General features: G+C 44.5%; 1 protein-coding gene and 2 pseudogenes across 2 annotated transcripts in view; 1 reads left to right on the top strand and 2 right to left on the bottom strand.

The window, feature by feature from the left end:
* The window catches only part of TRM11 (tRNA modification 11 protein), a 140,327-nt gene extending 118,721 nt beyond the window's left edge, over nt 1–21,606 (bottom strand). The window contains exons 1-3 of one of the 2 annotated variants that reach the window (XM_086780864.1): nt 21,307–21,606; nt 20,547–20,758; nt 20,135–20,452 (exon numbers count right to left, since the gene is read on the bottom strand). In XM_086780864.1, coding sequence (XP_086636990.1) covers nt 20,135–20,452; nt 20,547–20,758; nt 21,307–21,541 — 765 coding nt within the window. In that variant the 5' untranslated portion in view covers nt 21,542–21,606. The remainder of the gene's footprint in view (nt 1–20,134; nt 20,453–20,546; nt 20,759–21,306) is intronic. The other variant, XM_086780865.1, reaches the window with a different exon arrangement.
* On the top strand, nt 6,576–9,133 carry LOC147614291 (uncharacterized; annotated as a pseudogene).
* On the bottom strand, nt 9,954–12,861 carry LOC147614290 (uncharacterized; annotated as a pseudogene).
* Nucleotides 21,607–26,296: the final 4,690 nt, after the last annotated feature.

Here is a 26,296-nt window from a genome sequence, read left to right as displayed (position 1 = left end):
TATATTATATGTAAAAATGTACATCATCATCTCTCTCTCTCTCTCTCTCTCTCTCTCTCTCTCTCTCTCTCTCTCGTCTATGCTTCCACCTGCCCAGACACCTATTACATCACCGGAGGCATGGCATGCTTATGCTACCTCACTCTACCACATACCCGGACAGCCACCTCTCCCCCGACCACCAACAAAGAGCCGACTCACCTCTTGCACCTTCTTCTCCGTCAGCATGATCCACAATGCCATTGACAGGTTGCAGAATGGCCGAGCCTATGATCATGATGGATTAGTGGCAAAGCACCTTTCGCATGCAAGGGATGTGCTCGCACCAGTCTTAGCTCACATGTTCAATCAGGCCCTTTGCAAAGGTTTCTTTGCCAGTTGGTCAGCAAATACTATAGTACCGATCTTGAAAGCGGGTGATCCTACGGTTCCGAGTATTTATAGGACCATCATGGTTGGCCACGTGCTAGCCAAGCTCTATGGATATGTCATGACCCTGTGAAATGGGTGCAGCATAAGTGTGAGCATGGTGGTCGGTGAGCAAGATAAATATTTTAAAGATTCATACTTGGGGCTAAGGTTTATTAACCCATGTGTGGACAACCCCAAGTGTGAAGGGGGACCAAGGGATTAAAGTTCATAAGGTTTATAACCTTGGGTGGCCCCTAGGAAGGTTTTAAAAACCATAAGTGGCCCCTAGGATATTTATTGGGGGGGGGCTACTCCACTTGTGGAGTACACGCCTCCCTCTCTCTATCTATCTCTTGCTTTTTGGAGAAGTGAGGGGCTGAAGGGCTGCGCATGAATCTGGCGTGGAAAAACAGCCTGTGAAGAGGAGGAATCGGCTGGTGCTACAGGCAGCGTAGGAGTATTGCTCTCTCTCTCTCTTTGGCGACAGTTTTGCTGCAGGAAAAAGCGTGTGAGGCTGCTCACGGACTGGACAGAGGAGCAGGGGCAGCAGCATACAGGCGGACTGCAGGCAGCGCATAGGAGAGGCAGTAGGGGCGGCGGACTGTTTTCAGTCAGTGCACAGACAGCGGCGGGCTGCTTGCAGGCGGCGCGCAGAAGCTGAATTGCTATTACTCTCTCTCTCTCTCTCTTGCTTGGAAAGCTGGAAGCAAACAGGCTGACTGTAGGCGACTCAGTTGACGATTCACTTCTCTTTCTCTCTCTGGAGGAAGGTGGCATAAAGACTGTAAGTTTCTCTCTCTCTTTGTGAGTAAGTGGGACTGCAGGTGTTGTCTTATGGAGTCTCTCTTTTCATTGGCTCGTGACTATTCCAGAGTGGTTCTCTCTGGCCCTTTGTGAGAGGAAGGGTTTGGCAGTTCAAAGGGTGGAAACAGGACAAGATTGTGGGCTGATTTGGATGAGTTTGTGGACTGTTTTCATGGCTGAGTTTATGGCTATGTGCATGGTTCAATCAGATGCATTTCTAAGGCCTCATGGATGTACAAACTTAGTAGATTAGAGGAGATATCAGTGTGGTGTTCTTGGGACACAAGGCTGTATAACCTCTATGCTAAGAGGTCCTGAGGTTTGGCAGATTGGACTTGCAGACTTACGAGCCATGATTGGCCATGTTGTAATCATCTAAATCTTTTCCATTGAAATTGAATAAAGAAATACCGAAAGGGGCGCCGGCCAACAGGTGTCATTCTCTTTCTTGTTTTGGAGCACTCTAGCTCCTGTTTATTTGTTTATTAGTTGGACTACAATTGGATTTGGTGATTGCTAGTCTACCGCACTTTGGTTTCTACCAGAGGCCGGTTTCAAGGTTCCGCAGACAGATGGGCAATCGGAAGAGGCTAATTCCACAGTGTTAGATCTTCTCAAGTGTTATGTGTCAGAGCACAAGCAACAATGGGAAAAGTATCTTCCTTTGGAGTTTGCTTATAACAACACCATCCATACCTCGACGGGCAAGGCGCCTTTTGAGATTGTGGAAGGAGGGAAGGATGGAAGAAGGTACCACCCATTTTGCACACAAAGGATAAGATATTTGAGGCTGACCAGTATGTGGAGAACATGGATGAAGCTTATAGGAGAGTTAAGATGGCACTCCAAAAGACTCAACAAAAGCAAAAGAAAGCAGCAGACCGTCACATACGTGCATTAGACTTTGCATTGGGTGATTGGGTTCTTTTGCGATTTGAGAAAGCTAGGCTCAAAAAGATGAAGGGTAAAGAGCGCGTATTCCCTAAGTTGAGCATGCCCTATTATGGACCTTCAAAAAGATGAAGGGTAAAGAGCGCGTATTCCCTAAGTTGAGCATGCCCTATTATGGACCTTTTCAAGTATTGGAAAAGATTGGTGCGGTAGCCTATTGTTTGTAGCTACCAAATCACTGGAGGATTCACAATGCATTTCGTGTGAGTCTACTTAGACCTTTCCGTGGGCATGTGCCTAAGGATGTATCAGATGAGGCTCAGCCGAAAGTTGAGGAACTTGATGAGGTTCTTATTCTAGAGCAGATACTGGCACATAAGGAAAGAAAGGTACGAGGTAAAGTTTCCCGTCGCTATCTTGTGAAGTTCAAGAACTATTCACCGATGGATGCGAAGTGGATGGAGGAGGGTGACTCAGCAGATTCACCTCAGGTATTGCAGCTTTATCTCCATGCCTTTGAGTTGGAGCCGACTCTTGCTATGGCTCATTCAGGTTCAACAGAGCATGGGTCTGGAGCATTGCCTGATGCTCATGAGGGGAGTAGCACCTCTGCTCCCTTGATACAGACAGGCTCAGATGACATCTAGAGGTCGCTTGGTGCAGTTTTTGTCTTACCCGAAGGTACTAAAGCTGACGGTACATCTGCTTATGGGACTTCTATGATATATGTGTACTAGTCACATTGGATGTTGTGGTTGTGTATGGTTCATAGTGGTATACAACTTGGACTATTACTACACCATTGGTTTGCAGTGAATGTTGTTACATATGCATGGCTTAGAGAGATTGGGACGCTGATCTTGCCATATTGTACATTTCACTTTTAGTTGGATCACATAGCTGATATCTTACTGTATTGGGCAGCCTTTGTTATCAGTGTGGTTCCGCTTTGGATGTCTTGCTATATCACCAGATTGCAATTGAGGACGCTTGCCATTTTTCAAGAGGGGGGTATGTCATGACCCTATGAAATGGGTGCAGCATAAGTGTGAGCATGGTGGTCGGTGAGCAAGATAAATATTTTAAAGATTCATACTTGGGGCTAAGGTTTATTAACCCATGTGTGGACAACCCCAAGTGTGAAGGTGGACCAAGGGATTAAAGTTCATAAGGTTTATAACCTTGGGTGGCCCCTAGGAAGGTTTTAAAAACCATAAGTGGCCCCTAGGATATTTAGGGGGGGGGGGGGGGGGGCTGGGGGCTACTCCACTTTTGGAGTACACGCCTCCCTCTCTCTATCTCTTTCTTGCTTTTTGGAGAAGTGAGGGGCTGAAGGCCTGCGCATGAATCTGGTGTGGAAAAACAGCCTGTGAAGAGGAGGAATCGACTGGTGCTACAGGCAGCGTAGGAGTATTGCTCTCTCTCTCTCTCTCTCTCTCTCTCTCTCTCTCTCTCTCTAGCCTCACACGCTTTTTCCTACATCAAAACTGTCGCCATATATATATATATATATATATATATCTCACACGCTTTTTCCTACAGCAAAACTATATATGTATATATATATATATACATATATATACATACATACATACATACATACATACATACATACATATATATATATATATATATATATATATATATATATATATATATATATATGGCGACAGTTTTGCTGTAGGAAAAAGCGTGTGAGGTTGCTTAAGGCTATATAACCTCTATGCTAAGAGGTCCTGAGGTTTGGCAGATTGGACTTGCAGACATACAAGCCATGAATGGCCATGTTGTAATCATCTAAATCTTTTCCATTGAAATTGAATAAAGAAATACTAAAAGGGGCACCAACCTTTGGGGCCAACAGGTGTCGTTCTCTTTCTTGTTTGGGAGCACTCTAGCTCCTGTTTATTTGTTTATTAGCTGGACTACAATTGTATTTGGTGACTGCTAGTCTACCGCACTTTGGTTTCTGGTTTCAGATCGGTACTAAAGCATGAGTTGAGAAAATGGGCAGAGACACATCAGCATCGAGCACATGGACAGGCGGGGTTCAGGAGGGGATACTCTACCCTAGATCACATCTTCACACTTCGGGCCATCATCGAGGAGGGCAAAGCTCATGGGAGGAGAGTATATTGTTGCTTTGTGGATTTCCACAAGGCCTTTGACACGGTACCACAAGGGAGGCTGATGCAAAGGCTACAGGATATGGGGGGTGCCCGCTGAGATGAGATGGGGAGTCTTAGCATTGTATGAGTCAGTCAGAGGCCGGGTCCAGGCTTCCGGAGGGATGTCAGAGGAGATCACCAGCACTATTGGGGTGAAGCAGGGTTTCCCACTATCACCCACACTCTTCGGGCTATACATTGATGAGATCTCCGACTACATTGACAGACTAGGAGGACCTGGAGCTAGCTTGGGAGGAGTGTTGATCTCTCTGTTGCTCTATGCCGACGACATTGTACTTATCTTAGATACACCAGAGGGGCTGCAGAGACACTATATGCATTATGGACCTTCTGCCAGGTTAGGGACCTTTCAGTGAAACCTTGGGAAGACCAAGGTAATGGTGTTTAACACCTCTCAGCATTGGGCCGACCGGTTGCCTAAGTTCACCTATGGTGGGGAGACAGTACAGAGAGTCAGGAGATATGAGTACAGAGAGTCAGGAGATATGTCTACCTGGGGGTCACTTTTGCTGGACCGCGCTTTACCACGAGGAGGGCGGTGGAGGACAGATTGACTAGAGGATATGCTGCACTCGAAGCCTTGGAGAGCCAACGTGCACACATCCAGTTTCATGAGCCTCAGACAAAGCTCTGGTTATTTGACACGTTGGTTACACCAACACTTTTGTATGGTGTTCCCATCTGAGGGCCAAGTCTCTATCACAGGCGGAGGAGTGGATCTACAGCAGAGCAGCCAGCCTCGAATGGAGGAAGAGCTTTATGATGGGTGGGAGGCTCCATAGTCACAGGGAATGGGCATTTTTAGGCTTGGGAATGTTGGGGATGGCAGCATCTTCCCGTTCCCATTCCCGTCCCATGTCACTCTATAGTCACATAGGAATGGCCATTCTCAATCTTTTCCGTCCCCATTCCCCGTCCCCATTTCGCGTCCCATGTGACTGGTGGGAGCAAATGGAGAGACCACTAGTGATGATGATCTCCCGCATGATCAAGAGTAAATCATCAGTACCACATGAACAGGGACATGTCCAAGACACAAGCCAGCGCACCCTTACCAACTTCTTCAGAGCAGCAGTGACCCCCGTTCACCGTTGACCACAAGTCGACTGGGCCCAAACAACCACCTCCAGGAGTCACCCTGGACAAAACTAGAGGGCTATGTAGAGCACGGCGTCCACGACCCGCTGGGCCGTGGCCCCAACCAAGACATTATCAGAGGATATAGGCGATATTGGCATGACGCCAGATCCACACTTTTATCAGATATGCCTTTTTCTGGCAATTGTATCAGGCCACTAGTTCCTCTTTGGCCACATGTTATAGCTAGTTGTTTTTCAGTTTATGCTGTTCATTTTCTACTCGGGACATTTAGTTTCCTTGAGTTTTGGATGTATTGGTACTTTTGTCTCATAGGCCACTTTGGCCTCTTGTAGACATTAATATATCTTTCCTTCTCTCTCTCGTCTATGCTTCCGCATGTGCATACTCCAACAGCCCCTAGGTCGGTCCTTGCACAGTGACGGTAGCGTGGGAGTCGCTATTAGTCAAGGCATGACTACTAGTCCAGATATGGGAACTTTACATATTCTGACGTGAAGCTGTGGGACTTGCAATGCTTGGTGATGTGGCTGCACCTGATGCTCTGATACCAATGTAACATAGTGGAAGCCTTCATGCAGTTAATCACAGCCTCTATTGCCTATACATGATCCAACTCCAAGAGAGAGATAGACGATTTGATGCAAAAGATGCTACTTCTATACATAGTTGCATTCAAACGCGTTTGATACGCGAAGCAAACGTTTACAAACGTTTTAAAAAAAAACGTTTGAAAAAAATTTCAAACGTGGACTTTTTTGGGGGTTTTTTTTAACGCTTCGTCGCCCATCGCATCTCTTGCGCCCCCGCCCACCGTCTCTCTCTATTTCGCCCCGCCCATCGTGTCAAGGGAGTCGAGCGTATCTCTCTTGCAAGTTGCGCCCACTCTCTCTCGAGTGACGAATCTGCCCGCCCATCGTGTCTTGAGTCTAGACTCTCTCGAGTCTCTCTCTTGCTCGACTGTGCAGGCACAGCAGGTTGAGGCAGCCCTGCACAGTGCACACAGCCGGGCAGCCCATCTCTCTCTCTTGCGTGATTGTGCAGGCACAGCAGGCTGAGGCAGCCCTGCACAGTGCACACAGCCCATCTCTCTCTCTTGCGTGACTGTGCAGGCACAGCAGGCTGAGTCAGCCCTGCACACAGTGCACACAGCCCATCGATTCTCGAGCAGCAATCTTTCTCTACTGAAATTTGAAGGCCCAGCACTGCCACTCGCCAGCAAGCAGCAGCAAGCACCTTCCACTGGTGGGACTCAGCAGGTGGGAGTCGGGACTCGGGACGAATATACAGGTAAGTTGGTAACAGGGTTTTAACTTGTGCAAATGGGACGAAAGCGCAAAGCTGAATGGGAGCATGTGTCCATTTTGAAAACAACTGAAAAAGGCCAGACTACATGTAGATGCAAATATTGTGGGCACACTTGGGATGGTGGTCCATCGCGAATAAGGGCACATATTCTTGGTTTATCAGGTCATGGTGTGGGAAAATGTAATGCTGCACCCCAAAATGTAAAAGATGTATGTCGCAGATTGCATGTGGGTGGAGTGCAAGACTCCATGGCAAACATTGATGCATGCGTATCTGATTTGGGAGAGGCTTCTCATGGTAGTGTCGATGTACATGCATCAAATGTTGCAAGTGGTATTGGGCCTTCTAGCTCTCAACAGCACGTGAGCAGAAAGAAGGTGTCAAAGACACAGGGTGCTCTAGCTAAAGCTTGGGATGTACAAGCACGAAAAGAGGCAAACATTGCTCTTCGTCGCTTCTTCTATGCGGAAGATGTTCCTTTTTGGAAAGTTAGAAGCCCATATTTTCTTGACATGGTGAAGGCAATTGGGCAAGTTGGGCCAAGCTATAAGCCTCCCTCATATAACAGCTTGCGTACAAAAGAGCTTGTGGATGAAGTCAAATGCGTTGATCGTGACTTGCTAGACATTAGAGAAAAGTGGAAGAGATATGGATGCAGCATTGTTTGTGATGGATGGTCAGATGCAAGGCGCAGGCCAATTATCAATGTAATGGCTACATCCATATATGGGTCTGTTTTCATAAAAGCAGTTGATACAAGTGGGGAGTTCAAATCTGGCGAGTATATTTTTGGCATCTTGAAAGATGTAATCCTTGATATTGGCCCCGATTATGTAGTGCAGGTGTGTATGGATAATGCCTCAAATTGTTTGCGGGCTGGTGATTTGATCGAGCAAGAGTGGCCTAACATCTTCTTCACTAGATGCACTTGTCATTGTTTGGATCTATTGTTGGAAGATATTGGCAAAGCTTCAATGGATTGCTCCTATTTTGGCTCAAGCAAATCTAATTGTGACATTTGTTACACGGAAGCACACAATCTTGGCTTTGTATCGTCAATTTAGTAAAAAGGAATTATTGAAGCCATCGATGACGCGCTTTGCTTACTCTTTTATAATGCTGGTGAATTTATTGGATGACAGATGCTACAATGGGTTGCGTCGTATGGTTGTTAGTGAAGCTTGGACAAGGAAAAAGGTCTCACGTACCGTGAAAGGCTTGGATGTGGCTAACATTATATTGGGTGCAAGCTTTTGGCAGGAGGCTAAAGTGATTGTGAAAATTTGTGCACCTATTTTAAAGATCCTTCGTCTTGCAGATAGAGAAGGCGCCACCATGGGTCTCATGTATGAGATGACAGATCGCATGGTTGAGAAGCTGCAGGTTGTAGGAGGAGTGGATGCAAATAAACTGCAAGACATTAAGAATCTTAGTGTGGATAGGTGGGATATGATGCATTCACCTTTACATGCTGCAGCCTATGTTTTGCATCCTATTTGGAGAGCTAAGAATCCTGGTGGTGACAGAGAGGTGCATGAAGGTTGGATGACTGTCATGGAGAGATATACAAAATATGATGTGGATATGCAAGGTGTTCTATGTGATGAACTTGACACTTATAAGTCCGAAGCAGGTGCATTTGCTCGTGCTGTGGCTAGAGATGAGAAAAGAATGCATCAAGCTGTCAAATGGTGGGAAACATTTGGGGCCCAGACACCCAAATTGCAACAGCTGGCTATAAGGGTGCTCTCACAAGGGACTTGTGCCTCCCCATGTGAGAGAAATTGGAGCACATTCTCTCTTATCCAAACAAAGAGAAGGAACAAGTTGCTTCCAAAAAGAACAGAGCATCTTGTATACATTCACACCAACCTTCGCCTTATCAACAAGATCAAGCAAGGAGGCTACGAAAAGATGGAGGTCACATTGGAAATGATTAACAAGGAGAATGATGATGATAGATTTCTTGCATTGCAAGAGACACAAGAAGAGGAGCAAGAGGATGTTGTAGCCTCATTATCGCATACGGGGGCAAGCAGAAGTGATATCGTTGGCACCAGTTCCCTTGGTGAGCATGATCATGATGATGATGATGATGATGATGATGATGACGATGATGATGATGATGAGGAGGAGGAGGAGGAAGAAGGGGAGGATGACTCTATTTCAGAGAATGATCTATCATGATTCATTTAGGTGAAGACTCGCGTAGAGTCTAGTTTGTATGAGTCATGACCATCTCCCCTTCCTTCCTTGTTGTTTAGTTCTGTAGTTGCCAGGGCACTTTTTACCTTCTTTAGGAGGGGTTTTTTCCCCTGGCTTTATCATTTTGTATCAGCTGGCTTTTGTTCTCTAGAGTCTAGACTCTACACTAGTCACTCTAGAGTCTACACTGCAGTTTGAACTTTGCGCAGTGCACAATGCGCATTTCAATTTTCAAATTTTCATTTGCTTCAATTCAATTGCTAGTTTTGAGGTGCTTCATGTTATGATGTTTTAATGTTCAAGTAAATACGGATTTGTTTAAAAAATGCTAAAAAATTAGGGTTGCGTTTGATTCAGGTCAAGGGTTTGAATCAAACTCGTATCATACTTTCATACTCGTTCGCGTTTGACGTTTGATTGACGTTTGAAAAAACTATGCTTCTATATATATGATGATTTGCTGCTGGTCGACCACCTTCTATTGCTGTCGGCCTGTATTTGATCCCACGACTGAGTAAAATGTCAAATAAAATGTTGTCACTTCACACATGTGGTCATAACTACCACCGATTGATCATGAGATGTTGCCGACTGTGCTTAGATGCTGCCAACTGGATGCTACATGCCCTAAATGCACCTAAAGCTGCCTAATGAGGGATTCAGAATCCAGATTTGGGATTAGCCATGGCACTGCTTGTAACGTGACAACCTATGTTGCCACCACCTTTGCCTGCTGTTTTTTTAATGGACTGAGCCACAACCATAGTTTTTTCAAACGTCAATCAAACGTCAAACGCGAACGAGTATGAAAGTATGATACGAGTTTGATTCAAACCCTTGACCTGAATCAAACGCAACCCTAATTTTTTAGCATTTTTTAAACAAATCCATATTTACTTGAGCATTAAAACATCATAACATGAAGCACCTCAAAACTAGCAATTGAATTGAAGCAAATGAAAATTGAAAATTGAAATGCGCATTGTGCACTGCGCAAAGTTCAAACTGCAGTGTAGACTCTAGAGTGACTAGTGTAGAGTCTAGACTCTAGAGAACAAAAGCCAGCTGATACAAAATGATAAAGCCAGGGGAAAAAACCCCTCCTAAAGAAGGTAAAAAGTGCCCTGGCAACTACAGAACTAAACAACAAGGAAGGAAGGGGAGATGGTCATGACTCATACAAACTAGACTCTACGCGAGTCTTCACCTAAATGAATCATGATAGATCATTCTCTGAAATAGAGTCATCCTCCCCTTCTTCCTCCTCCTCCTCCTCATCATCATCATCATCGTCATCATCATCATCATCATCATCATCATCATGATCATGCTCACCAAGGAAACTGGTGCCAACGATATCACTTCTGCTTGCCCCCGTATGCGATAATGAGGCTACAACATCCTCTTGCTCCTCTTCTTGTGTCTCTTGCAATGCAAGAAATCTATCATCATCATTCTCCTTGTTAATCATTTCCAATGTGACCTCCATCTTTTCGTAGCCTCCTTGCTTGATCTTGTTGATAAGGCGAAGGTTGGTGTGAATGTATACAAGATGCTCTGTTCTTTTTGGAAGCAACTTGTTCCTTCTCTTTGTTTGGATAAGAGAGAATGTGCTCCAATTTCTCTCACATGGGGAGGCACAAGTCCCTTGTGAGAGCACCCTTATAGCCAGCTGTTGCAATTTGGGTGTCTGGGCCCCAAATGTTTCCCACCATTTGACAGCTTGATGCATTCTTTTCTCATCTCTAGCCACAGCACGAGCAAATGCACCTGCTTCGGACTTATAAGTGTCAAGTTCATCACATAGAACACCTTGCATATCCACATCATATTTTGTATATCTCTCCATGACAGTCATCCAACCTTCATGCACCTCTCTGTCACCACCAGGATTCTTAGCTCTCCAAATAGGATGCAAAACATAGGCTGCAGCATGTAAAGGTGAATGCATCATATCCCACCTATCCACACTAAGATTCTTAATGTCTTGCAGTTTATTTGCATCCACTCCTCCTACAACCTGCAGCTTCTCAACCATGCGATCTGTCATCTCATACATGAGACCCATGGTGGCGCCTTCTCTATCTGCAAGACGAAGGATCTTTAAAATAGGTGCACAAATTTTCACAATCACTTTAGCCTCCTGCCAAAAGCTTGCACCCAATATAATGTTAGCCACATCCAAGCCTTTCACGGTACGTGAGACCTTTTTCCTTGTCCAAGCTTCACTAACAACCATACGACGCAACCCATTGTAGCATCTGTCATCCAATAAATTCACCAGCATTATAAAAGAGTAAGCAAAGCGCGTCATCGATGGCTTCAATAATTCCTTTTTACTAAATTGACGATACAAAGCCAAGATTGTGTGCTTCCGTGTAACAAATGTCACAATTAGATTTGCTTGAGCCAAAATAGGAGCAATCCATTGAAGCTTTGCCAATATCTTCCAACAATAGATCCAAACAATGACAAGTGCATCTAGTGAAGAAGATGTTAGGCCACTCTTGCTCGATCAAATCACCAGCCCGCAAACAATTTGAGGCATTATCCATACACACCTGCACTACATAATCGGGGCCAATATCAAGGATTACATCTTTCAAGATGCCAAAAATATACTCGCCAGATTTGAACTCCCCACTTGTATCAACTGCTTTTATGAAAACAGACCCATATATGGATGTAGCCATTACATTGATAATTGGCCTGCGCCTTGCATCTGACCATCCATCACAAACAATGCTGCATCCATATCTCTTCCACTTTTCTCTAATGTCTAGCAAGTCACGATCAACGCATTTGACTTCATCCACAAGCTCTTTTGTACGCAAGCTGTTATATGAGGGAGGCTTATAGCTTGGCCCAACTTGCCCAATTGCCTTCACCATGTCAAGAAAATATGGGCTTCTAACTTTCCAAAAAGGAACATCTTCCGCATAGAAGAAGCGACGAAGAGCAATGTTTGCCTCTTTTCGTGCTTGTACATCCCAAGCTTTAGCTAGAGCACCCTGTGTCTTTGACACCTTCTTTCTGCTCACGTGCTGTTGAGAGCTAGAAGGCCCAATACCACTTGCAACATTTGATGCATGTACATCGACACTACCATGAGAAGCCTCTCCCAAATCAGATACGCATGCATCAATGTTTGCCATGGAGTCTTGCACTCCACCCACATGCAATCTGCGACATACATCTTTTACATTTTGGGGTGCAGCATTACATTTTCCCACACCATGACCTGATAAACCAAGAATATGTGCCCTTATTCGCGATGGACCACCATCCCAAGTGTGCCCACAATATTTGCATCTACATGTAGTCTGGCCTTTTTCAGTTGTTTTCAAAATGGACACATGCTCCCATTCAGCTTTGCGCTTTCGTCCCATTTGCACAAGTTAAAACCCTGTTACCAACTTACCTGTATATTCGTCCCGAGTCCCGACTCCCACCTGCTGAGTCCCACCAGTGGAAGGTGCTTGCTGCTGCTTGCTCGCGAGTGGCAGTGCTGGGCCTTCAAATTTCAGTAGAGAAAGACTGCTGCTCGAGAATCGATGGGCTGTGTGCACTGTGTGCAGGGCTGACTCAGCCTGCTGTGCCTGCACAGTCACGCAAGAGAGAGAGATGGGCTGTGTGCACTGTGCAGGGCTGCCTCAGCCTGCTGTGCCTGCACAATCACGCAAGAGAGAGAGATGGGCTGCCCGGCTGTGTGCACTGTGCAGGGCTGCCTCAACCTGCTGTGCCTGCACAGTCGAGCAAGAGAGAGACTCGAGAGAGTCTAGACTCAAGACACGATGGGCGGGCAGATTCGTCACTCGAGAGAGAGTGGGCGCAACTTGCAAGAGAGATACGCTCGACTCCCTTGACACGATGGGCGGGGCGAAATAGAGAGAGACGGTGGGCGGGGGCGCAAGAGATGCGATGGGCGACGAAGCGTTAAAAAAAACCCCCAAAAAAGTCCACGTTTGAAATTTTTTTCAAACGTTTTTTTTTAAACGTTTGTAAACGTTTGCTTCGCGTATCAAACGCGTTTGAATGCAACTATGGCCACAACATGATGCGTTTTTCTTGTGCACACATGATAAAGTTCTGTGTTTTTTTCGTGCTCCCTATGTTGCTGCGCTTTTCTTATGCACACATAATGAAGCCTTGCATTTTCTGCTGGCTGTCCATACACAGCTAAGCACTTCTCTTTGCTGCCGCTTCATCATTATGGGTTGTCCCCTATTGTATCTAGACATACATACCAGAGGCAGCACCACTTGATAGCTTCCTACAGCATGGAGGTACACAAGAGCAACATGTCCATTGAGAAGTTTACTAGGGCAAACGTCCCAACATGGCAAACTAAGATCTTGTTAGCACATTCATCCCCAATTTCTGCTCATATTTGGAGTCCGTCTTTGGTCCCTTTTCATGGCCCTTGGTTGTGGGCTGGGTACCCTATTTTTCTATATTTTTCTGGCATTTTTCCCAGGTTGGGTGCTTCATGCCCAATCGGCCAGCTACATGGTGTCCAGTCAGCCAGCCCTATTTACCTATAAATAGGTCGGCTTACCTCTTTCATTTTTCATAGTCTAGTCTTCCTTTTGCTTCCCTCACTTATGAGACTATTTATGTCTCTTGCTTGGGACTGTTTTAGTGCAGTATATTCAGCATGGTTGCTTCATATCTCTCTCTCTCTTGCACTCACTCAACACACTCTAGTGCTTGTATGCTTCAGCTCTATGCACTCTTTCATGGTATCAAAGCCCAAAATTTGGTTCTGTTCTGATCTTCTTTATCTTGTTACCTCCTTAGGGTTAGCCTCTGAGATAAGCATGTACATGTGTGCACATGACATCCCAGTTCAGCGTTCCTTTGCTGCCCCAGTCAGCGTTTCTCTGCTGCCCCAGATTCTCCTCAGTTTTCAGCACCTTCCTCTCTGCGTTTTCTTCTCAGATCTGCTACTGGTCGGCTGGCTTCTTCCTGGCACTTCTCATCAGTAGCCCATGGTCTTCCATCATCGGTTTGACTCTTGAGACCCCCTTTAGACCTGTCGGCTGCTCTGTTTCAGGGCAGCAGCATCTGTTGTGCTGTGTTTTCTCCCCTACAGGTGTTCTTTGCAAAAGTTGGTGTTCTGATTTGAGGATTGGTGGCATCTGGTACCTGTGGTGGACACTTCTTCCGAGATTGTGCGTTTTTCTTCCAAGATTGAGCCTGAGCTTTTCTGATGGCTGCCCCGTATTACACTTCATATGTTCTCTGAAACTGCAAAGTTGGATGGCTACAACTTCACTTTGTGGAAGGTGACCATGAAATCAGCCTTGCGTGGCGTGGATCTCTGGGATTGGCTTGTTACACCTGCCAATGCCACCCCTCCCACCCTTGCTTCCGAAGTTCCGTTGGTGCGACTCCGGCACATATTGATATTTGGCAGGCACCAATTGATTGCTGGTCGGCTAGCTTCTTCTTCCTCCGCCTCCTCCCTTTGCTTCTGTTACACCTCCAGCAATGGATTCTCAGTCAGATGATGATGACTCTACTCCTCTAGCGAGTTCGAGCAGATTTGTGCCTGGATGGTATTTTCAGACAGTTAGTGATTCTGGGTTACGTGAGCTTCCTTCTGCTCCTTCACCTAGTTCTCTCAAGCGATCTTCCAAAGTTTCAGGGAAACAAATTCATGAGGGCAACATGTTTGTTAACTATGCTCTTATGTCCTCTATTATTCATGGTCCTTTTGATCCCACTCCTGTGGACGAGGCTCTTTCACAAGAGCCTTGGCGTCGTGCTATGCAAGCAGCGCTGGATGCTATTGAACGGAATGGCACAAGGCAGCATAAGGTGATTGGTGTGCGTTGGATCTTCAGAACGAAGTTGCGAGCTGATGGCAGCTTGGACAAGCACTAGGCAAGGTTGGTTACCAAGGGTTATGCTCAACGCGATGCTTCTCCAGGGATTGATCAGGGACAGTATCGGGTTCTTGTCGGTTGTTTGGTTTGGTTGACCTACTCCCCATTGGACATTTGTTTCGCAATCAGTTTATTGAGTTCTGTCACACCCAAACCCCGTCAGTACCATTGGCAATGTGCTCTAAGAGTTCTTCGGTACTTGCGTGGTACTTTGGACTTTGGCATCTTCTATGGCCAAGGGTGCACTCTTCTTGGATGGTCTGATTCAAATTGGGTTGGAGATCTAGATACTCGACATTCAACCATTGGTTGTGTTTTTTCACTTGGGTCCGCAGCCATTTCACTTGGGTTTTTTCACTTGGGTCTGCAGCCATTTCATGGAGCAGTAAAAAGAAGGGATCATGGAATTCGAAGACAACTTACTACAGCATATACTCCTTCACATAATGGAGTTGCAAAGAGGAAGAATACGACCATCATGGAGATGGCCCATGCTATGCTTGAGCATTCTTCATTACCTCGACGTTTCTAGGCTGAGGCGTCTTCTACTGATGTCTACATTCAGAACAGGTCTCCTATTGCTCCTCTTCCAAATAAAACTCCATATGAGGCATTCCATGGTGAGAAGCCCTCTGTTGTTCATTTCCGGGTATTTGGTTGTTCGGCGTATGTACATAGTGCCTAACGAGCATCGCTCAAAGTTGGACTCAAAGTCTCAGCGCATGGGTTCTCTCGGACACAGTTCTATGTCCAAGGCATATCGTCTATATGATCAGCAGGCCGACAAAGTCGTTGTGAGCCGTGATATGGTGTTCGACAAGACTCCTACATCTTCAGAGAGGGGTGGTGAGCTCCTTTCTCCGCCTCCTTCTCCTCCCTCTGCTTCTGTTACACCTCCAGTTGTGGATTCTCAGTCAGATTATGATGACTGTGCTCCTCCTCCAGCGAGTTCGAGCAGATCTCTGCCTAGATGGTATTTCAGACAATTCGTGATTCTGGGTTACGTGAGCTTCCTTCAACTCCTCCACCTAGTTCACTCAGGCGATCTTCCAAAGTTTCAGGGAAACAAATTCATGAGGGCAACATGTTTGTTAACTATGCTCTTATGTCCTCTATTATTCATGGTCCTTCTGATCCCACTTTTATGGACGAGGCTCTTTCACATGAGCCTTGTAGTCGTGCTATGCAGGCAAAGCTGGATGCTATTGAACGGAATGGCACACTGCAACGTAAGGTGATTGGTGTGCGTTGGATCTTCAAAACAAAGTTCCGAGCTGATGGCAGCTTGGACAAGCACTAGGCGAGGTTGGTTGCCAAGGGTTATGCTCAACACCCAACAGTCGACTTCGATGAGACCTTCGCTCCGACGGCCCGGACAACTACCATTTGCACCGTTCTTGCTCTTGCAGGACATCATAGATGGCCTGTATTCCAGATGGACGTCAAGTCAGCTTTCCTGAATGGAGAGCTTACACAAGAAGTGTATGTTGATCAACCGCCAGGATTTGTGGTTCCAAGCAAACAAGATCAGGTGTACCGGCTGAAGAAAGCTTTATATGGTCTGAAGCAGGCTCCGCGGGCTTGGTACCAGCAAATTGATGAGTTCTTTCAGAAGCTTAGCCTACGCCGTTCTCATGCAGATTCGAACCTTTATATCCTCCTTAAGAGGGGGTTGATTGTTATCATTGTGGTCTATGTTGATGACCTCATCTTTATAGAATTCTTATTCTGTGAGAATCCGTTCAGTGATGGATGCTTTGGAGACAGAGTTTGAGATGACGGATCTTGGTCTTTTGCATTATTTTCTTGGCTTTGAGATTTGGCAGACCTCTAAGGGTACTTTCTTCTCTCAGCAGAAGTACACACGGGAGATACTTGACAGGTTTCAGATGACTAGATGCAGATCAGAATCTTCTCCTATGGATACTAGTGAGAAGCTCTCTCTCTCTTCTTGATGCTTCTCCAAGGATTGATCGGGGACAGTATCGGATTCTCGTCGGTGGTTTGATTTGGTTGACCTACCCCCGATTGGACATTTGTTTCGCAATCAACTTATTGAATTCTTTCACATCCAAACCCCGTCAGCAGCATTGGCATTGTGCTCTAAGAGTTCTTCAGTACTTGCGTGGTACTTTGGACTTTGGCATCTTCTATGGCCAAGGGTGCACTCTTCTTGGATGGCCTGATTCAAATTGGGCTGGAGATCCAAATACTCGGCGTTCGACCACTGGTTGTGTTTTTTCACTTAAGTCCGCAGCCAAATAATTTCATGGAGCAGTAAGAAGCAGCCTATTGTGGCACTTTCCTGTAAAGAGGAGTATCGTGCAGTTTGTTATGCCACATGTGAGGCAATTTGGTTGCGGAGATTATTGGGGGAGCTTGGCTTTCCTCCTACCAGATCTACTCTTCTTTGGTGTGACAATCAAAATTGCATCACCATCGCCAAGAACCCTGTGTTTCATGCTCGTACGAAACGCATTGAGATTCAGTATCACTATGTTCGTGAACGAGTTCTTGCAGGAGATTTGTGCTTGGAGTATTGTCCTTCGGCAGAGAATGCAACAGATTTGTTCACCAAGCCGGTTTCTTAGGCTTCCTTGGCTCCTCATCTCTTCGACTTCTCGTAGTTTGTTCAACATCTGGGGCTGAGAGGGGGTGTTAGCACATTCATCCCTAGTTTCTCCTCATATTTGGAGTCCCCTTTTGGTCCCTTTTCATGGCCCTTGGTTGTGGACTGGCCACCCTATTTTTCTGGCATTTTTCCTAGGTCAGGTGCTTGATGCCCAATCAGCCAGCCCTATTTACCTATAAATAGGTGGGCTTGCCTCTTTCATTTTTCAAAATCTAGTCTTCCTTTTGCTTCCCTCACTTATGAGACTATTTATGTCTCTTGCTTGGACTGTTTTAGACTTTAGTGCAATATATTCAGCATAGTTGCTTCATATCTCTCTCTCTTGCACTCTCTCTCAGCACACTCTAGTGCTTGTATGCTTCTGCTCTGTGCACTCTTTCAGATCTGACTTCTCTTAATGCGAGGAGCAATATGGAACATCGTCAAAGGAATGGAGAAGAAGCCTACAGCAGGACAGATGCCTAAAAAACCCTTTTATCCCATCGTCAATGGAGAAGAAGCCTACAGCAGCAGATGCCTAAAAAACCCTTTTATCCCATCCACCCTACTCAAGCTCCCAAAGTAACAACTAGGGGGGATTAAGCATAATGAACCTACAAGAGTTGGAGGCATACATCAAGATTGTATCATTCTTGTGATGTGCAACCTCTCTCTCTCTCTCTCTCTCTCTCTCTCTCTCTCTCTCTCTAGGGATTACTATAAAATCTTTTTTTCCATGATGAGATTCCATGGACACATTGTACACCTTTTGTCTCATAGACCGGTTGGGTCTTTTGCAAGACGTTAATATATCTTCTTCTTCTCTCTCGTGTGTGTTATCACATTTAAACATCAATCAATCAACCATCATTGAGTTGTGCAATACTCTCTCCCTTCAAGATCTTCTCAGCCTCTACACCCATTGCACATGTTTCACACCTTCATAGCTCCCCACGAAGATGCACTTCTACAGAGATCACTTCCTCACAGTAATTGAGGATGAATTCATCCAACAACCAGGTTCACATGTCCCATGCCATGCAGATTGCAATTTGCCAGATACGGGTTTCATCCCACCGCCTCAAAGTGGAGACAAGTAGAGTTGAGCGCATCTTCAAAGCCGGGAAGCTCATACAGAGACCTTGAGAGGAGAGGATCTGCCGATTATGCCACACAGAAGTTGAGACAGAGGAGCATTACATATGCCGCTGCCTAGTATACTATGAGATCCGCGGGAGGTTTCACTATCTATTTCATGAAGGATTTGGTCCACTCTCCAGGATCATTGACTTCCAAGACCAACGTTGCCTAGGCCTCTTCCTCCTTGAGCTCCGCAGACCCAGAGACACCGTCTTGAGAGAGCTTCGGCCCCAGCCACCCCGCCCCCTCCCTCGCCAGCCAACCATTACCAATTTCTTCCTGACCCAGGTGGTGGAGGACACCGATATAGTGGATCTTGTGGACCCTCCACGAGCTGCTCCGGACCTACCTCGCCCGAGAGGGATTACCTTGGATCGAGCCTCTGCACTCCAGCATGCCCGATCACCTCATCAGCTCCAAATCCAGGACATGCTCCACCGCCCCATCGAGCTACCTTTCCACGTGACATAGCTGAGGGAGACCTCTCGGTCGTACTCATTAGCCCCATGCTTGATATTTTGGAGAGCGGTATACCATCTACTCGGAGCTAATGTTGCTATCATGTTTCTGTGTTCTTAGTATTCCATGATGAGTTTCCATGGACGGTTTTGTATCACCCGAGTGAGATAGCTATGTTTATTTTTTCTTTCTGTTTTATTTTCCATTCCATGATGAGATATGCCATGGACATTATTGTATCACTTTGGTCTCATGGGCCCATTGGGTCTTTAGTAGACGCTTAATCTCTCTCTCTCTCTCTCTCTCTCTCTCTCTCTCTCTCTCTCTACACACACCATGGTTATCTTCAACATAAGATTCTGATCCTCTATAGCTATAATACCAACAACCATCTCTACTCAAATCATCATAGGGCCATTCCAAGAGTTTAAAGTTAATATTGGAAAAGATTGTTTTCTGCTCAGATGTTGTCCTTGCAAAGCGCTGCATATACGGTGGGAAAAATATGAACTCAAGACTGCAAGTGCTTAATGGGTTAGCTCTAGCTCCCCCTTTTAAAGGAAGCAAGTGTGCACAGCTTCTGGTCTGCCAGCATGCAATGGGACACGTTCGTTTACACACGCTTTTGATGGGTGCCCGAACCTTGCCATTTCCTGGACTTGGTCTGCCCTTTGCTGCTACTTCTGTCCTACTTTGGTACACTTTCGTGCTGCCCAAGTTTTGCCCCCTATGCCAATGCTCACAATTGTGCTCTTCAGCTGACGCTCGCAATCATGAAAGTTATTCCCTTTTTTCAGCTGAAAGCCAGTACACAATGTGCACATCACTGAATAAGCTGGTGGATGGAAATGAAGAGGAACCACAAATAGTGGGGTGTATTTTTTATAAATGTACAATTTCATTGGCTGTAACATCAGACATGCTGAAACACATGGTGTAACCTAAACTTTGGCAAAGTGCATGGTCATATGTCCTTTATAATCAGTTAAAACTTCACCATCACCCACAAGCTTTCAAGTTAATCTGTGAGCCAAATTATTGTCACAAAAACACAAAAGCATACACAAAAAGGGATAGCCAACCACTGTGTCCAGCTATATACATTACCTTACAGTAAAAAAGCTTACCATTGTAATGGCACCAAAGTGTGCTGCAGCTACAAGAATACTGCCAGTCCCAACAAAAGGATCATAGACAAACTTCCCAGGCTTAACCAAAGCTTGGTTGGCCATAAGAAAAGCAATCTCCGCATCCATTGCTGTTGGGCCAAGATACTTGCGCTTGCTTAGCTCATACTTTGCTAACAGACCTCGATCAGAACCTGCGATTTCACGACCAAAGAAGACCAGCTTTTGCATCGCTGGTGGAAGGCCATTGTTCACAACATGACTATCTGATTCCAGGAGCCAAAACTTGTGTTGTGGATTCTTTAGGTTTACCTTGCCCTGAAGCATGAAAATACACAATGAAATGTCACTCTTTGAGCTCTTCAGCATGTTGCACTTTAGGGCCAGAAATAGTGCATTCAAGAACTCTAACCTGAAAAGGAATGTAATGCAGACTGTCAATACGTTGTGTCTGCTCATGGAGGCTCAAAACCTTTCCAAAACAGTCAACCACTACTTTGAAGGTACTGTTTGCAGCTAGGTAAGGGGCCTTTCTGCCTTCAGGATAGCTCTCAATAGCTGCACGCAAGTCTTCATAAGATCTACCCACTCCCCATACCTCAAAGATTCCTTTCACCAAAAAACCTACACAAGAAAATAGTGCTCATGCTACAAAACAAAAGAAAATAGAATGTGTCCGGGTGTGTAGCCTAATCCATAATCTCAACATGAGTTCAAACGCCCACTAAAATTTAAAAAATCACACTCTTCCAAATCAAGAAAAAAATAAGGCAAGAAAGATATGTTCATGCCTGAACACCCCATGCAAGAAACAAATTAAAAAATGTTTGTATATATGTATACATTAAAAAATGTATGTACACACACACACACGCACGCACGCACATATACACTTTTTTTAGTGAAACCACCGCTTCATTAATAAAAGTAATGCATATTCATAGCTGTCCCACAGGGGGACAGCAATGCCTCATTGAGAAACAATGGGAAAACACCTCGAGCTGTATGTATGTATGTATGTATGTAGATGTAATGAAACTAAAGCTACTGAATACAATGGCATGGCAAGTGATGAGGTTGTGTCAACGGTTGTAGATGAGGCTGAATGCAAAATGGCACAAACGTGATCAGCTTGAAAGAGGGGAGTGGAGGGGGATCATGAGAAAACCTACTTCTGGAGGCGATGCTGCGTGCGACTTCTTCAGATGGCAGGTTCACAAAGTAGAAAGGAGAGTCTGGATGGTGGTGCTCGGGCTGTTTCCACTGTAGTTGGCGATGGTGATGGTTGTGGCTGCTGTGATGATCATCGTATTCTTGTTCTTCTTCCAGGAAGAGCTTTGCAAGAGCTTCCACTTCTGGTAACCTGTAATCCAACAGCCGATGCAGAAAATAGCACAAGTACCACATTTTTGGCTCCTGCCTACTTCGAGAGAGCTTTTCAAAATGTTATGGAAGCTTAATAAATAATAAGGCACCCAAACTTTTTTTGACCCAAATGCACACCTTAGGTTTTTTAAATAATTTGTTAACGAAGCTTAGGTTTAAAAGGAAAATTTAAAGTTCTATTTTTAGTATGAAAAATCTCTCCAAAGAAAGTGCATGCAATCCATCTCAAAAGGTGTACACACTATTACCTTTGACGCACAAACTGGATGCTTTCGATTTCCATGGTTTGCATATGCCCACTTTCCCTGCAATGGCCATGTGATTCTACAACAAGCGCACCATTCCGTTTGCTTGGTGTCCAGGTCGGGTCGAAGGTTCTACATGATGCTGCATGGGTCATCTGATTTTGAATGGATTGCCATCTCGTTTCCTTGCTATGCAGGTCACCTCAAAGGTTGTAAACAATGCCACACGAGATGGCGCTTCCTGTTGGGAATAGCATAATGAGAGATGATAAAAGCTTAATGAGTTCATGGAGTGATGAAAGAGCTATGGTGGTTCAAGATAACCCATGATGGTCACATGAACAAAAAGTGATTAACTAGTACTTAATCCAAGATTAAGAGAGCATAATGACAGCACAATAAGGGGCATTACATAGCATATAAAATTCGTGTTTTTCTCATTAGGAAGGCCACCATTTTATAGCCAAGTTGTACATGGTTGAGTGACATCACTGCTTACATATTATCAAAGGCATCCAAGGCCATCTCCCCCCACATGGCTCCCTAGAATATAGCCTCCAGAGCATCTAATGAAACTCGCCTATCTCAAGTGGGGGTTTACCCTTCATTCACCTGGATTCCCTTCATATTACATGGTCCTTTTTCATTTTATTGAGTGCTTTAACCTTAGACCATGACATTGATCATAAATTCCAACATATTTCCAATACCCTCCCTTGATCATGGCATGGTATATCGCCCTCCCTTGATCCAAACATTACATGAAAGAAAAAGCTTAACTCATAAGGAGTATAGCTCTACAGTACATAAAAGAAATTAGCATCGCTCATAGGGAGCATAGCTTCTACATTGCGAAAAGAAAAAAACATTCCTACATGAAAACATTCCTCTCCCATACCCCATCATCATCATAGCATCATCATTATCATATCCATGGGCATCATCATCATCATTTGTTGGTCATGGAGACCCAACTCCCCATCAATCCCCCCTTGAGGGCTACATGGCCTACTGAGAGATATTGTGAGCATCATAGAAACACATAACCTACATCATCGGTGGTTAGAGGTGTCCATACATAAACGTTTGGGTAAGAGAGGGCATAAACATTGTTGGCTTTAGAAAGCCCATTCTGCATCTACCTCTGCATCAAAGGAGGTAGTAACATTGTTGCATGCTTGGATTTCTTCTGCTGAATCATTCGAAATGCTTGCCATATTTGCCTGGTTGGTGTAACATTTGTCGGCGAGATGACCTGGCTTTCCACATTTGGTGCATATTCGCTTTGGCTTGTCTTTGTGGTAGCAATTCTTGGCAAGGTGTCCTGTCCTTCCACAATGTGTACATTGGAGTGATTTGCCGGTTTGCTTTTGAACAAGGTATGCCTGGTTTGAGACAAGATCAATGGCTCTACCTTTCAGCTTCTTCTCTTCTTCCAAGAGAACACTCTCTATTCCCTCCAAAGTGGGATCCTGCATATACTTTAAGGTCGGCATGAGTGTATCATACTCGGATGGCATTGACTTTAGGAGGATGGCTATGGCATCACTCTCCTTGACTGGTTCATTGATGGCTTCGAGCTGGGCCATCAAGCTCTTCATGGTGTTGATGTGAGATGCAAGTGTCTCATCAATCTTGTACTCTAGACTGTAAAAGTCTACTTTGAGACTAATTTTGCTGTGGAGGCCTTGAGCACCAAAAGATTTATCCAGTGAATTCCACGCAATTTGTGAAGATGTTCCATTACCAATGTAATGTATATAACTATCTTCAACTCCAAGGGCAATGAGAGCTAATGCTTTCTCATCCTTGGTTTGCCAAGAGATTTCTCCTTCTCGTGTGGTAGGTTTAGGTATAGTGCCATTGACTATGCCCCAAACTCCTTCTTTCATTAGTAAAAATCTCATTTTGACTTGCCAAGTGTGGAAGTCATGACCGTTGAATTTCTTGATGAAAGAAGATGATATGTAAGTTGACTCCATGATTGGAACTGAACAATGCAATAGATTAAAAGCTAGAATCCCCCTTCACCATATATATGCATGAAATTACTCAAGAATTCACCAAACCCATAAGCTTTTGCATAATGATAATAACGGGGCCTAGACTTGATCCTAGGTTTGCTTTTGGGTTTTAATGATTTTTTGATATAATCTTCATTAGATGATTCAGCATCCGAATGCATGACTACAAAGAGATATTCAACTCAATATGCATATTAGAATGTCATCTCAATAGATAATTATATGGTGATTAGTGGAGATGATTAATTAAAGAGAAAAAAACTGCCCCCAAATATAGAGTGAGCTTTGAGCAATTGAATGAGGCTCTTCCCAAATGAGAAACATAAAATGCTTTAAACCAAGTGAGAACCAAGGTATTGGCTCTAATCTCAGCACTCAAACATGCCAAGATGTTGCTTCAATCTCTGTAAATCTGCTCTGCAACACAGCATATACTGTCACTGAGAAATTAGTTCAAACAGCAGCTACAGTGGACCATTGCTCATGAAAATCAACAAGGAGGAGCTTCATAGCATCAATGTAATGCTCATAAGAGGAATTTGTAAACCATGCTTTGTAGGGCTTCAATTTTACCAATTTCGCAGCGCAGAGGCGGCGGGCTGCTGCTGCAGGGAGAAATACGCCGCGTATGCTTCGTGGGAGCTCCAATGGAGCTAGGTGTAGAAAGCGCCGGATGTTAGCTCTCTTTTGAATCAAAAAGTGTGAGATTTGGTGGAGTATAGAGCTCACATGAGGCAAAAAACCAGCAGGGGGTGCAGTGAAGCTTTAATGGAAAGCTTGAAAAAAATGAAAAATTGATCAATGTGGTTAATTTCTATGCCTAGGGGTAATCATGGCTCTGATACCATGTTGGGAATAGCATAATGAGAGATGATAAAAGCTTAATGAGTTCATGGAGTGATGAAAGAGCTATGGTGGTTCAAGATAACCCATGATGGTCACATGAACAAAAAGTGATTAACTAGTACTTAATCCAAGATTAAGAGAGCATAATGACAGCACAATAAGGGGCATTACATAGCATATAAAATTCGTGTTTTTCTCATTAGGAAGGCCACCATTTTATAGCCAAGTTGTACATGGTTGAGTGACATCACTGCTTACATATTATCAAAGGCATCCAAGGCCATCTCCCCCCACATGGCTCCCTAGAATATAGCCTCCAGAGCATCTAATGAAACTCGCCTATCTCAAGTGGGGGTTTACCCTTCATTCACCTGGATTTCCTTCATATTACATGGTCCTTTTTCATTTTATTGAGTGCTTTAACCTTAGACCATGACATTGATCATAAATTCCAACATATTTCCAATACTTCCTTCATCAATGTTTAGCAAATTTGCAGATTTGCATGTTTTTGCTTGTCGTGCTTTGTATGTGGCTACTTTCCTAGGGATGGCCATGTCATTCTATAGGGATCGCCATCCCGTTTTCCTGTTGTGTAGGTGACATTGAAGGTTCTACAGCATGTCGACCATGTGCCAACAGAGGCATGGTATCCTTCTATGTACTGTTTCTTTTCCAGGCATCTTGGCTGCCATTATTTATAACGATGGTGTCATTCTCCTTCGTGGTGTGGTTGTAACAATGGTACCCAAAAGGTTTCCTCTACATAATGTAACTAATGTGTTACTTGGTGTATCGTCAACTTGTCCTGTCTGGCAACGGCATCTACTGTATAAAGAAATCCTCCTCCAAATCATCCATGTTGCAGGATAGTGATGCCGCCTAAAGGTCCCTCCTCCATCAGGAATGTCCTTGTCAAGAGGAAAGTGAGATCCTTAGGTTTGTTATTTATATGATCAAACAAACATGAAACTTTGTCTTCATCGAAGAAATGTTTAGCTTTGTCAGACAACTAACACAACTGTGAACGTGTGTCTATTTCAAACATTAATTGAATATCAATTCATTGTCTGTATTAAACAACCATGAAGCTTTGCTCGATAACTAATTTTATATTATTTTTTATTATAGGCTCTTGTGACAGTCCCAAAGTTATGAAAGGGAAGAAGGCTGCGTCGAATCCTTCTGTTTAGCAATTGCCCAAAATTCCCCACTAAGAAGAAGACTAGGCTTTTTGAAGCCTCTGTGATAGCTGGCATTGGAAACGATGACATAGATATGTTGCACACTGGGAGCCTCTTGAGGAGTTTATCCGTAAAATAATGAATACATACTTGACAAGTTTGGTGCCACACATACTCTACTTCGAATGATACGCAAGGGAAAATATTATCTTGCCACATAATGGATTATACCTAAAACAGGTAATGGTATGGAGAGAAAACAAGCTACATCAATTTGGAAAGTGATGGACATGCCTACAAGAAGGTATTTCAATGCAAACAATACGGAAGTAGAAGAAAACCATGGGAGTGATCATGACATTGATGAACACAATGAGACAGCGACTCGTTAGAACCCAATAATAGTTGATGTTAAAGGAGACTCTCTTCCACAAGAAGACTACATAAACAACTACATGTCTACGTGTGAAAGAAGTG

This window comes from Cibotium barometz, chromosome 42 (assembly GCF_041138505.1).
Source record: "Cibotium barometz isolate CiBa-2024 chromosome 42, ASM4113850v1, whole genome shotgun sequence".
In the NCBI taxonomy this organism is placed as follows: Eukaryota; Viridiplantae; Streptophyta; class Polypodiopsida; order Cyatheales; family Cibotiaceae; genus Cibotium; species Cibotium barometz.
This window is presented reverse-complemented; position numbering and strand designations above follow the sequence as displayed.